At 40.5% G+C, this 14,943-nt stretch overlaps 1 protein-coding gene across 1 annotated transcript in view; it reads right to left on the bottom strand.

Moving 5' to 3' along the window:
* The window catches only part of LOC148372974 (thrombospondin type-1 domain-containing protein 7A-like), a 339,221-nt gene that overhangs the window by 146,773 nt on the left and 177,505 nt on the right, over positions 1-14,943 (bottom strand). The window contains exons 7-8 of the mRNA XM_088327730.1: positions 11,650-11,853; positions 4,676-4,870 (exon numbers count right to left, since the gene is read on the bottom strand). Coding sequence (XP_088183856.1) covers positions 4,676-4,870; positions 11,650-11,853 — 399 coding nt within the window. The remainder of the gene's footprint in view (positions 1-4,675; positions 4,871-11,649; positions 11,854-14,943) is intronic.

The following is a 14,943-nucleotide window of genomic DNA, read 5'->3' as shown; positions in this document are numbered from 1 at the left end:
GTTGGAGTTAGGGAGTGTACTACACTTGTATTTTATCCATCAAAAAGAATAATAAAATCTTATTATTAACATATAACATAAGATCAGAGGCGCGAGTGGCAGCCTTTCCAGCAGCTCCGTGTTATTTTGCTCCTTTTGTGATTTATTGTTTTAATTGTCTGCTTCTATCTTCGGTGTTTTTCGTCCCGTTTGACAACTACACTTTGGGTTACTTTCTATCCTATCATTATGGGTTCTAATGCACAAAAATACGTTTATTCAAGGAATCAACTCCTTGCCCTGAAGAATTCTCGTGCCGGCGTGATGAGGGGCCCCTATGGTGGCTGCAGAGCCGGAGCTAAGGTGAAGGCTAAGCGGCTAGCGGCGATATAAGCCTTCGGTACCCGTCCGTAATCATGGGAAATGTGAACTCTCTACCAATAAGACTGACGAACTGGCAGTGCTGGTGTAAAACATCAAAGCGTACAGGTAGAGCAGTTTGCTGTGTTTTAGGGAAAGGTGGCTCACGTCTAGCATCCCGGACGCTAGCGTGGAGCTACCCTGCTTCAGCGCTGTTAGGGCAGACAGGGACATAAAAGCCTGCGGAAGCGGAGAGGAAGCGGACTCGCTATCTACGTGAACACGAGGTGGGGTAACCCTGGGCACAAAGATTTCCATCTGCTGCAGGGACGTCAAACTTTTGGCCTAGCGTGCGACGTCATACACTCCGCTGTTGCTAAACTACAATACCTGTTAATCTGTTAATAATCAACACAAGGATACTGCTGGAAGTGTGAATTTCCCTACGGGGATGAATAAAGTATTTATCTATCTATCTATCTAGAACTATTCCAGTTTGTCTTGTGTTCAATTACACTGCACTACTCGAAGTTGTATGCTGTAAAATACTAACATTTAAAAAGGGTTTACTGTTTGTGATCAAGTGGTGAAGAAGCAGCATGTGGCTCAACATTTAAAACTAAGCATTTCTAAACCCCCACTCATCAATTTAGTGTTTAAAGAAAGTAAGGGGATTGCAAAAAAATCAAGGTGAATATTGACATGGAGTTATTTTGCAGGGTATTTGGGTTCAGGGGGAAAGTGGACATTCAGAACTTCAAGACAATGCTTTTAATATTGTTTTTGGAGGAATGGAATTAAACCACAAATCTTTTAGTAGTTTATGCTTTGATTTTTTTCGTTTACCGTATTTTCACAACGGTATGGTTCAAAGGACTAAGAGACCCAGTCACAATTATGTGAGCTATTGTTGTATTTAGCACACACTGAATGAAATGGCGCGGGGTTTAAGTACAAACCCTGCGCCAAAACTTCATCCCTTAGCCTCAATACCTAACTCTTTATTGTTATCATGGTGTCTTTTGCTATTATGGTGTCCCCTACCAAACAAGGCCCAACTTATGTACAGACCGCCCGTGAATACTTCAACATTTAGCGCACACATCACCCTCTAATGTTACTATGGTGTCCTTTACTGTTACGGTATCCTCGACTACACCCACCTTACACCGGGAACACGGGTTTGGTTGTGCTTTATTATTTATTGATGATAAAGTATGTAGAGCAAATGAGTCTAGCACAAAAATGACTTTCACCTTCTTTGTTTAAAATAACTCATTTTGGAACGGATGGAACGACTGTGTCCTATTTTGTACACTTCCCGGACGTACCAATTCACCATGTACCGTAATGAAATCTGATAACATGAAGTTTTGAATGTAATTGAAATATCCAAGGCAGTGTATTGATAAAATAATGTTTTCACCGTACATACGTATGTTTATTAGAGGGGCATTCGCAAGTACAGTGCACTACACAAATGTCTTCCTTGTCTTTCTAACAAATTTGCAATTTCAAACACCGTCACCCGATACTGAGAGTATCATATCTAAAACCATGCCCATAGAAGCGTGATCTGGTCGAGCATCACTCGTCCATATAAAAAGATTTGGCTGTGCTTTTTCTCTTGCCTGTCTGCCTGCCTTGTTCGTCTCGCACGACGGCCGCACCAAGCCCTGCGGCCTGGAATTCAGCACGTGGGCCATACGTTGCGACCATCCAGAGCACGAGACAAAATCTCTCCGCAATGCAAGTAAGGTGACGGCTAAAGATTTAACTCCATGTTTGCTGGTTCTTGGGATAACTGTTTTTTTCCGTACAAGGGGATCTCCCCAAATCGACTAGCATTATAGCAGAAACTATCTTTTTGTGCTAGTAACTTCCAGACTTTCAGCGGTCGAAAACTCCCATAATCTGCGGCGCCTAACCCAAAACCCTTTTTTTCTATCATTGATTTTCTGTGTTTGCTATATTAAACGGCAGAATTTATTGATTTAATTTTCTTGGGATTAGTAATTCATATCAGAACTCAAAGAACGTATTAGATACACGCATACACCATTACACACAAGTACTCCATACTCAAACATACTCATATTTTTTTTAAAAGTTACATGGCGTCCTCTACTTGATGTCCACAACACACACATGGCACACACCGCTCTATAGGGCGCATCACAAATTTCGCAGAAACATTTTAATGTGCGCCATATCATTGTGAAAATACGGTGGATTTTTCAAATGTCGGAAGTTCCGAGTGTCCACAAATGCAGCAAAATTTTAACTTGTAAACGATGACACATTCATCTAGTCACGATGACGATTTACCCAAAAGTTCCGGAAATTTGGGTACCCGCGAAAGACCTTAAAGAAAAAAAATTATGATAATTAAAAAATGCAATGATAAATATAATACCGAATCGAATGCAAAAAGACAAACACAAAGCAAAATTTGAATAATAACAAAGAAACACGCCTGGACTAGACTACAGGTGCTAAACATTTACTAGTCTCATGACCATAATTAGCAAGTGCTAACATGCTAACCAAGCTAACTAGTGGCTCCAACTAGTCTGCTTGAGTTACCCTCCATAACAGTGATCCAGGCAACAACCATGTCAGTGACTGTGAATGAGGACACACAAGACAAACAATGAGAACAAACAGGAACTGATGTCACATTTTACAGAAAAGGTTTGGGAAAATCAAATTAATTAAAAATCCTATTTATTTTTTTCTCTTTTTTACCTTTTCAGAAATGATTAAATCACAACTTTTTTTATTAAAGGGACAGTGTGGAATATTTAGTGCCCTTCTTATACCGTTTCTAATTCTATTTATTAAAAAACACTGTTAATTTTCCATTAGATGGGCGCCATGTTTGTCCGGCATCCTGCCGCCACGCTGTCCAGTGTCACTGTCACTCATACAAGACAGCACAGTGCCATCTAGTGGTCAAATATTACATTCAGGGGCTTTAAGGTGTTTGAATTAACTCATTTAACGCCATATTGTATAAATATATTTTCAGAAGCTTCGTCCCTAAGGGCCAAAACATAAATAAATGTTTTTCTTGTTTTATTTCAAAACACTATTATATAGGGTTTGACGCGGTTCATTGCTAAGTATCAAGCCTCTGGGAATGCTTTCAGTATGATAAATCCCCAGTGTGGCAGCACGGCGGCGCAGAGGTTAGCGCTTGTGCGGCACAGTTCATGTCATGGGAACCTGTCGTGGGTTCAAATCCAGCTCCAGACTTCCTGTGCGGAGTTTGTATGTTCTCCCCGTGCTTGCGTGGGTTTCCTCCGGGCACTCCGGTTTCCTCCCACGTTCCAAAAACATGCATTTCAGGTGAATTGGCCGGTCCAAATTGTCCCTAGGTGTGAATGAGTGAATGAGTTGTCTGTCCCTGTGTGCCCTGCGATTGGCTGGCAACCAGTTCAGGGTGTCCCCTGCCCACTGCCCGAAGATTGCTGGGATGGGCTCCAGTCCCCCCGCGACCCTAATGAGGATAAGCGGTACGGCTGATGAGATGAGATGAGATGAAATCCCCAGTGTGATAAATAACCAGTGACTCATTTTTGTAGGCTTAGAAAAATGTAGTTCTAATGACGTGATCACATGATTCTGGTGGTCACTATGGCGATCACATTCTTTCGGATGTGCACGGAACGTTTAGTTCAGGCCTGTTTCTTTATTGTTTTGTATTGTTAATTTTTGTTACTATTTTTTCAATGTTTTATTTTTATTTTGTTTTTTTCTTCCTTTTGAGGGCCATACAAATAAACATGACGTGACGTAAGATGGCAGGAGCGGATTAGATCTTTGTCCACACATCGAGGAAGCCTTTCTTGCTCTGGGTGCTTCGTTTTTCCAGCAAATGAGTGTGTCGGTGACTCTATATGGCGGTTAGGTGTAGTGAAGTGGTGAGAGTCAGGAGATAAGGACATATAGTAATGGGCAGTTAATTGAAAAAACAGAGTCCCGTCATCGTCTGGTCAGAGAGGGATGACGTTTTGTGATCGCCATGGTGACCGGAGTCCTGTGATCACGTTATTGGAACTATATTTTTTAAGCCTACAAAAATGAGTCTAAATGGCAAAAATGGAGAAATTTCAATTTGGAAAAATGATTGGCATTGAATGAGTTAATGATTGGGGATGTATGAAGGGTTTGTTTATTAATTTATGACTTAATTACAAATAAATGTAAGAAATTAACACATGCTAGTACGGGTCATTTTTTTTAAAAGTAACCCCCACGATAATTCCGGTGGTCACTGTAATCCGATCTTTTCCGAAAGTGGAAATCTGCAACGAGATACTCGCTTCCTTACCCTCGCCGGCGTTGTAGGCCAGAATGGATCTTGTCCTCATCTGCTTTCCTTCCACGGTTTTGCTGGAGCAGGTCTGAGAGCAGGTCGACCACGCCGTCCAGTCGCTCAGCACGCAGTCCTTTGAGCAAGGCACCTGGCAGGCTACGGGATCCGGGGGCGGGGTGGATGAGCAGAAGCTCTCATCCATTGGATCTCCTGAGCATAAATAGACAACTTGTTATGAGAAGTCCATGCGTAGGATTATAAAAAGAAAAAATCGGAAGTTACAGACGAGAAAGTTCAGATTTCTGACTAAAGTTCTGTGTATTTTTGCCTCTAATATTTCTGTATTTTCCCTTCACCACTAGGGTCGTAGGCAATGTTTCCTCTAATTTTGCAGAGGTCTGAGCGTTCACACAAAGTCGGTGAGCAACGCTTGAAACAGCAGTGAGCAACCATAATCCCAAATGTGGCAAGATAATTAATTATCAAACATGTCTAAAACTTATATATATTATTGTTTTTCTCTTTTGAAGGAATTGACTCATTTGCTATTGCAAAGGTTGTACGGCCTACAAACGTCGTTTGTTCTTACAATTCTTTCACACGATATCCGTTTCTTTTTTTTTTTTCCTGATATATTTTGTCGCATAATTTTAACAAAATACTTAGTCACATTTTTTAGTGGAAGTACAATGTTGGCAACAAGATTCACTTGATACAATTGGAAATTATTTCAATGCAACACAAACCTTTTCTTCTTTTTTTCGTGTTTTTTTCTACTTTTTTTTAAATTCCTTTAAAAAAAATCTCATTGTGTTTATTTTTTCCGAGCTGTTACTTTTTTCTTTTTGTTCTCTATTTACTTTTTTCCTACATTTCCTTCTTTTCTTTTTTCTGGCTTTTTTCTAAATCTTTCCTTCTTTTTTTCTCTTCCTCTTGTTTATTTTTTTCTCACCCTTGTACTACTTTTTCATTTTGGTATTTTTTCCTTTTTTTATATTCCCCCCTACCTTTAAGTCATTTTGTGCATAATTTTACATAATATTTGGTCATGTTGGGATTAAAGAAGCAAAAACAACCCGAAGAGCCGTTTAGCACCCGAAAGAGCCGGTTCCTTTTAGTGAGCCGAGCCGAAGAAGCCGGTTCTCGACTAACTTTACTCAACTTTGTTGTACTTCGACTCGACTTCGAAATACCACATTTAGGACACAACATCAGGCGGACCCGTGTATTTTTACCTTCATGCACTGTAACTATGCGGGCAAACAAATGTTTTGTATTCTGCGACCATTAATTTGCTGTTAGTATTTATATCCAACCATACATTTGTAAAATATTCGCGTGCATATTTCTTTGATATAATAATAATAATAATAATAATAATTTCCTTTGTATTGTCATTCTTTGTAACAATGTACACAGAACGAAATGTCGATACACCTGACCCGTTGTAGCGAGCCGATGCAGCCGCAGCCAACAGAGGGCGCCGCCATTATACCAATTAGGTATGACTCGGCCGAGGCGCGAACCAGCGACCTCCCAGTCACACATTTAGAGCAAATAAGCCCAGTACAAATTTGACTTCTAAGTAACTCAGAACTTTGGAATGGATAGAACGACTGCGTCCCCTTTTGGACGGTTACTGATCGTACCAATTCACCATGTACTAAAATGAAATCTGATAACATGACGTTTTGAATGTAATTAAAACACCCAATGCAATGTATTTAAGAAATAGTGTTCTCTATCTATCTATCTATCTATCTATCTATCTATCTATCTATCTATCTATCTATCTACCTTGGTCATATCCCTCAAGAGGGGTGACCGGCAGCAAGACACACACATACAATGACAAAGAAAATAAAAGGGAAATAAATAACAAAAACAAAAAACACACACATTTTTATGGACCATGGCCAACCCAATTGCCCAAACACCCAAACAAGTTAGGCACCTCGGCACCCAAGTTGGTCATGCTTTCGTCCATCCAGATGAAACGGGACACCAAAAAGCGGCCTTGTTACTCGGGTCAGGGTGACACAACACACTCTTTTGTTCAACAGCAGGGCCGACAGCTTTCGCTGGTTTACCCCTGCTGCATCATACGGGTGCCCAGCCCATCCTTAAGAACGCGTCCACAATCCCACTAATCCTTTCACAACACCTCTCCACTCCTTTCTATCACCAACAAGAGCTCTAGCTTCCATTATATTTAGACCTATTTCCTGCAGTGCACTCATAACACCATCCATCCACGTCAAGCGCAGCCTTCCTCTTGGTCTCCTTCCATTGACTTCTGCTCTGTAAACATTCCCTCCTCATCCATCCTCTCCATGTGTCCAAACCAACCGAGTACTCTCTTATCCACACGCTTGCTCAGTTCCACTACTACTCCAGTTCTGTCTCTCACAATTTCATTCCTCAACCCATCCAATCTTGTCAGTCCTAACATACTCCTCAAACACTTCATCTCAAAAACATTTAATTTCCTTCTCAAATCTGCATTCAGGCTCCAAGTCTCTGCACCATACAACACAGTCGGCACAATCACACTCTCATACAGTCCCCTTTTAACATCCATACTCATACTCTTGTTGTTCAAATAGCGTTCTCACTGTACGTAATTGTGTCGATTGGAGGGGCATTCTCAAGTACAAAACATTACGCAAATTTCTCACTTCTTTGGCTTTCTAACAAGTTTAGCAACTTCAATGACTGTTACCCGATACTGTGAGTATCAGATATCTAAGACCACGCCAATAGCGGCATGATCAGATATTTAAGACCATGCCTATTGAGGCATGATCTGGTCAAGTGTCACTGGTCCATACAAAAAAAGAGGAACTGATCGATAGTTTGCTCTCTTTGCTACTGCCTTGCATGCCGGCGCAGCTGTGCGGGCCGGCACATGAGCCATATCGGCGCACGAGACCAAATCTCTCCCCAACAACAAGTAAGAAGACGGTTTCAAATTTAACACCATGTTTGCTGGTTCTTGGGAATGAGCGTTTTTTTTTCTGTACAAGGGAATTTCAACAAATCAGCGAGCATTATAACTTTATCTCTGTTCTGGTAACTTTCAGCAGTCGACATCTCCCATAATCTCCGGCGCCCCCTTCCCTCTTTTTTTCGATCATTAAGTCTCTGTGTTAATAAATTGTGTGTGTGCTATTTCAATTGGCCTGGTTCATTTATTCCATTTTATTGGGATTGTAATTCATATCAGAACTCAAATAACACCAGTAAGTACATTATTTAATTTTATCAGTGTAGGAAATTCTAGCAACCTTCAGAGAAAAAAATAAGATTTATGATGGAGCACCAGCAACAACGATAGGCAATTTCATTTACTGATCGCAGTAAAGATTCATTCAAATGATTTTCCAAAATTAAACTTAGAAAAATCCCTAGACACATTTTATTATAAGCGGCCGATTCATTGAAAAAAATAATCAACAGATTCACCGATTATCAAATCAATCGTTAGTTGCAGCCCTAATATCAATTATTACTGAAGCTAATGTAACCGAGTCATATTTATAAAGGGCAACATATGAAAATGGAGGCATGTATTTCTTTTAATTAACTATTAGATGGTCTGCATTTTTATAGCGCTTTTCAAGTCACTGAAGACCCCCAAAAGCGCTTCAACACTTACCCATGCAAGGCAACTACCTGCTTGTCAGGGGCATTAGGGATTCAATGTCTTGCCCAAGGACACGGAAGAACCGGGAATCGAACCTGCGACCTCTTGATCCAAAGATGAGCGCATTACTTACCTCCTGCCGCCCCATTTACATTTATAATTTTATATTTTATTTATAATGAACATTTAACCTTATCCTCCTTGTTTTATAACCTTGTTTTCTCTGTTCCTTATCTTCTTAGTTTCTTTACCTCACTGTGAATGTGTGAAACTGGAGTGTCATGCCCAATTTCGTTGTAACAATATGTTAACCCATTTTGTAACAATGACAATAAATTATATTCTATTCTATTCTGTTTACTGTAAATTTCGGACTATAAGCCGCTACTTTTTTCCCTAACTTTCAACCCTGCGGCTTATTCAGTGATGCGGCCAATTTATGTAAGTTTTCTAATGGCCGCCAGCGGCCCTCGAGTGTTGCTACCATTAACTGCCCTGTCAAAGCTATATTATTATTATTAAAGCTTTGAAAACTCTCTCGGTGTATAGTCTTTCTTCGTAAATATGTGTAACCCATGTATAATATGTATTTGCAACTGTATATTTTTGTAATGTATTTATTTGTATTTATTTTAGACACTTATTCTGATATGTTTTGCACGTGAGAACGAAAAATGAGGGGCGGAACAAACGCGGGGTGCCGAGTTTGAGTGGGGACCGCTAAAGGTGAGGGACAGACAAGGAAAGAAGAGGGGGTAAAAAGTTGGTTAGAGAAAAAGGAGTTGCGTCAGTAAATGTGTTCATCTGATATATTTTTCCCACCCTTACATTTGGAAGTATACACTTTTTTTCTTGGATTACTTTCAACGGGACCCGGACTCTGCAGGTCTGCATCAAACCTTAAGCACCGGTATCATATTCCGTTCATTTTGCAGGCTGTGATTTTTGGACTGTGGACTTTAATGAAGGACATTTAGTTTCAATCGCGGGGTTTGAAGTCGGGTTTGGGTTAATTTTGTGTTACATGTTTAAATGTGGGCGCATGCGGCTTATATACAGGTGCGGCTTGTGTGTGTACAAAATCGGTTTACCTTTTAAAATCTGGTGGGTGCGGCTTATAATCAGGTGCACTCTATAGTCCGGAATTTACGGTAACTATTTATTTAACGAAGTCCATTTTAATGCATTTCAAGCAGATGTGTATCACTCAACCGGGAAAAAACGTCCCTATTTTCAATGAACGACCTTCACCTGTTGCCCCTGTGACCTTATCCCTCGGAGTAAAGCGTGACGAAAAAAAAAAACAAAGAAGAAGAAAATCCATTTCCATCCGAAAGAGGAGAGATCGGAGGCAAGCGGATCGATGGTGGCGGTCCGTCTCGGCGCCGGAGGCGTCAAAGACCCATCCATTCAGCGGCAGGTGATAACATTTCCGAGTGAATGGCACTCGAGGTGGCCCTTCTCATTGAGTGGGAATGGCTAGTAAATGATGCAAAATGTATGTACATAAAAGAAGCAGCGATCAAAGTGGGAAAGGGGGAGTTATGCGCTGAGTGGGGTTTGATTTACTGGGAAATAATGTGCTTGTGAAAAGAAGGAGGTTGAAGTCAGCGCTTATGGCAGGCGGGGAGTCAAAAACCTTGTCGTGCATAAAAATCATCAAAGCGAGGGGAACTCGTTTTCGTGAAAACAAGGGCGGTTCTCTTTTCGACCTTGTTGAGAACTGTAAGGGAAATTATGGTCTAGGTGTGCCTTTTATACTATATTCTATACAACCAGGGATGGGTAGGGTTACTTGAACTTGATTACTTTCAATGACTTTTGGATTACTCCAATACCAAATATGCTAATAAAAGACAAAAGAAACTAAATAGGAATAAAATGACTAAATTTTGTGCAGGCTTGGGGAGTAACGGAATATATATGTACCACAGCCATATCCCCCTAGTGGGAGGTGGCCAGAGTCATTTCTGACTCTTTTTGGGAGATTGATTTGGAGGAGGGGATTCCCAGCCCCTCGCTCAACCCAACTGAGGTGTTGGGAGTCATTAGGTGACCAAATCCCCCAATTCAAACCCCTAATGCTGAACGCCAAGCAGGGAGGCAACAGGTACCAATGTTTAGGTCTTAGGTATGACTCGGCCGAGGCTTAAACCACAACCTCCCAGTCTCGAGGCAGGCGCCATACCCCCAAGGCCACCGAGCTGGTATATATTTAGTGGTATGACTAAATGACTAAATTTTGTGCAGGCTTGGGGAGTAACGGAATACATGGAACGGCAAAAATGATGTTGGCAAGCTGTTTGGATTTATTTTCATTTTGTTTCTGTCGCATTTTTTGTTATTTTTGCCGGAGATCAAAGAGATCAAAGCCAGGAGAGAAAGCTTACCACGTGTTGTGAGTCATCATTGTATTCATATTTAGTTTATTTTGTCTTTTATTAGCATATTTGGTATTGGAGTCATCCAAAAGTAATTGAAAGTAATCCAGTTAAAGTAACCCTACCCAACCCTGATGATTACTGATGCAGGGCCCCTGAGTCTGCTCCGTTGGCGGCAACAGCCGCAGACCCTGATTGGCTGTTGTACTCTTTTTAAACCTCCGCCTTCCTGTCAACATTCGTCAGATCGTCTGCGAACGTTAGCTACATGAAAGGCAAGCTCTTTTGACTCCTGACTATCCTGCCCTGTTTTCCGTCTGATTCCCGTTGCCGACCCGTTTTCTGTTTACGTTTTTGCTCCTCTGTACCGGCCAGGGTTGGGTAGGGTTACTTTAACTTGATTACTTTCAATTACTTTTGGATTACTCCAATACCAAATATGCTAATAAAAGACAAATTAAACTAAATATGAATAAAATGACTAAATTTTGTGCAGGCTTGGGGAGTAACGGAATACATGGGACGGCAAAATTGATTGTTGGCAAGCTGTTTGGATTTATTTTCATTTTGTTTCGTTGTGGTGGTGGAAATGAAATTACACAATAACCCGACAACATGTAATGTTCTAAATTGTTCTTGTAAAGGATTCTGGATCATGTGGCACAGATGTGTTATAATTGGACATCCCTGTGTCCATTTCAAACCCTGGTTGGGGCACTGGTAGGAGGTGTGTTAGAACAGTTTTCATGCCCATTAAACAATAATGAGACTCAAAATTGATATTTTAAGATATTTCAGTAAATTTCCGGGGGAAACTGGTGGAGTTGTGGAAGATGCTAACAATATTTAAATTCATTTCAGTACCCAGTGTCCAGCACACATCTACACATAGGCAGATTAGACTATGTGTTGGTGATTAGGCAAGCAACCTGAAAGTTTCAATAAAAAAACTGGGATCTTACCATTGCTGTTGACGCACTGGACCCGGACAAGTTGGGTTCCGGGACCACAATTCTTTTGCTCCACGGGCGTGCATCTCTCCAGCCCGATTGGTCGCCAATCGTAGCAACTGGGTTGGTCGCAAGGTAGCGCTTCCACAAGGTGTGGGCAGTTAGCGGGGCCACCCGTGGGCTCGTTGGTGATCTGACGCTTTCTCAGCTTGAAACCTGAATTAAAGACAAAAGACAAAAAGGTAAAGGAGAGTAAGAAGCGGCCGACTGTAGTTTTAACACAATAATTCCCTCTTGACCATAGGTGTGAAACTCATGGCTTGTGGGCCACATCCGGACCAGAGTACAATTATAAAAATTCCACAAATAGAAATAAAGGACGAACAAATAGAGATACATGTTTTTCACATAACATGGACATGAGTAAAACATGAATCAGAATTTTTCTCTGTTATGTCTTATTGTAAAGTAAGCTTAAACGTATTTACTAAAGGTGTGTATTTCTAATCAGTTTAATGTTGTCTCTTAGTCCTCCTGTCTTTGTTTGAATGTGTTGGTACTTTTCCAAGGGGGCTGGACTTTGGTCTTTTGTCTCAACATACTATTACTTTTCCATGTCTTGTGATCTCAATAAAACACAGAGATTGAGTAAGAGAGTATGGAAAGAGCTCATCTCCCCGGCTGCAGCTGGCTAAAAAACTTAACTCTTTGCCTGGTGCATTTTCTAGCGATAGCCAAAATAGCTCCCCTACACGTCAGTGGTCTTTTTTAGACCCCAAACTTATTTTTTGCATTTTTTTAGATTTACATTGTAAGAAAAAACTATAAAGATGTCACGAAACCGGATCAGGGAGGCAGGCAGTGTGAACTCAATTGCGTAAAGATCAGTTACTTTTATTTAGAAAATAAAAGTTGTCCAACACGCAGGGACAAAAACAAAAACAGGCTTACAGGCAATCAGAAACTCAGACTAGGAAATACTCACAAAACAGGCTTAAAGGCACTAACTCAGAGAAACGGGCATGACAGGTCTTCCTCGAGTCAAACAAAACAGAACAGAGCAAAACAGAACAGAATAATGCAATGATCCAGCAAACCCGCCCTTAAGAAGCACAAACGCAATTTAGACAATCTGTTACAGCCGGTGCCAAGGGGCGGGGCCAGCTGGTTGTTATGGCGACCATGCTGGACATGACAAAAGGGCAAAATAAAATAATGACAAAAATATACATGATTTCACATAAGAGTACTGTTTTCTAAAACTCAAATCTACTTTTTTTGTATTTTTTTCATATTTTATATCGTAAACCATAAATGCCCCTGAAAAAGACAATAATTGAGGTATTTTTCTCAAGAGCGGCGTGTGTTCATGCAGCATTTTTTGAAGCATTTCTTTGGCGAAAACATGATCCTAAACACAACTCGTAGCAAATGGAACACTTTTCTATTAATATTCATAATTTTTGTGGGCATCTCAGCCATGTTTTGATTCCAGACGGAGCATAACGTCCATGTTTTGATTGACACTGACATCCAGACTAGCCTTCTCCATAGTATACTTTCCATTTATATTTCAGCAACATTAACATACCATCATCTCTTCAGTGCACTCTGAGGCCATATGTTCAGCTGGAACAGAATTAAAATTATATGACACTCTATCATAAATGTATGACTTTGTGAGATTCGTATAGATTTGTTAAAAGCATTTCTGCTATATGGGCTTCCCACCGTCCGTCTGCGTTATAAAGATTGTATGTTAATTCCCAATAAAGTTTATTACAGTGCTATAACTCAAGTGTCTGAGCTTTTTAGTACAATGTAGAAAATGAGCGCAATGTCTTTTATGATCAATGATTCTAGCAGGGGGAAAAGAAAACTCACTTGAACTCGCCTGCAAGTATTGTATTTACTCGAGAATTGTCAGGACCAGAACGGAGACAGGACCCACTTGCGTAGCGTTTCTCACAAGTTTTATTGGAAGAAAGAGAAAGGGTTGCGCCCAAGATCCGGTGATTGCAGGACACGGGAAGCATGTCGCTCTGAACGCGGAAGTGGATTTTCTGTGCCATGGCGATGTCGGGAACGGAAAACGGGTAAGTAGACGGGGCAGGAGCGCCTAAAAGTATTTCTGCTTTGTATTTGGATAACTCCAATACCAAATATGCTAATAAAAGACAAAAGAAACTAAATATGAATAAAATGATGACTCACAACACGTGGTAAGCTTTATCTCCTGGCTTTGATCTCTTTGATCTCCGGCAAAATTAACATAAAATGCGACGGAAACAAAATGAAAATAAATCCAAACAGCTTGCCAACATCGTTTTTGCCGTTCCATGTGTTCCGTTACACCCCAAGCCTGCACAAAATGTAGTCATTTGATTCATATTTAGTTTATTTTGTCTTTTATTAGCATATTTGGTATTGGAGTAATCCAAAAGTAATTGAAAGTAATCAAGTTAAAGTAACCCTACCCAACCCTGGCCGGTACAGAGGAGCAAAAACGTAAACGGGTTCAGAAAACGGGTCGGCAACGGGAATCAGACGGAAAACAGGGCAGGATAGTCAGGAGTCAAAAGAGCTTGCCTTGCATGTAGCTAACGTTCGCAGACGATCTGACGAATGTTGACAGGAAGGCGGAGGTTTAAAAAGAGTACAACAGCCAATCAGGGTCTGCGGCTGTTGCCGCCAACGGATCAGACTCAGGGGCCCTGCATCAGTAATCATCAGGGTTGGGTAGGGTTACTTTAACTTGATTACTTTCAATTACTTTTGGATTACTCCAATACCAAATATGCTAATAAAAGACAAAAGAAACTAAATATGAATAAAATGATGACTCACAACACATGGTAAGCTTTCTCTCCTGGCTTTGATCTCTTTGATCTCCGGCAAAATTAACATAAAATACGACAGAAACAAAATGAAAATAAATCCAAACAGCTTGCCAACATCATTTTTACCGTTCCATGTATTCCGTTACTCCCCAAGCCTGCACAAAATTGAGTCATTTTATTTATATTTAGTTTATTTTGTCTTTTATTAGCATATTTGGTATTGGAGTAATCCAAAAGTAATTGAAAGTAATCCAGTTAAAGTAACACTACCCAACCCTGTTAATATCTTCAGCCCGTAGTATCCAAACCAAATGATGTTTGACACATTGGTTAGCCAAGGAATATCCAAACAAAATCTCATGTAATTTTTATTCAAATCGGAGCCGAAAATAATGTGCGCAAGCCAATCCAAGATTCATTTTTACCCATGATTATTATGCAAAAGTGTGCACGATTCGAAAGCGTT

This window comes from Urocampus carinirostris, chromosome 2, assembly GCF_059441175.1.
Source record: "Urocampus carinirostris isolate Australia breed hairy pipefish chromosome 2, RoL_Ucar_1.0, whole genome shotgun sequence".
Lineage (NCBI taxonomy): Eukaryota > Metazoa > Chordata > Actinopteri > Syngnathiformes > Syngnathidae > Urocampus > Urocampus carinirostris.
Note: the sequence above shows the minus strand (reverse complement) of the source record. Positions and strands in the feature narration are given on the sequence as shown.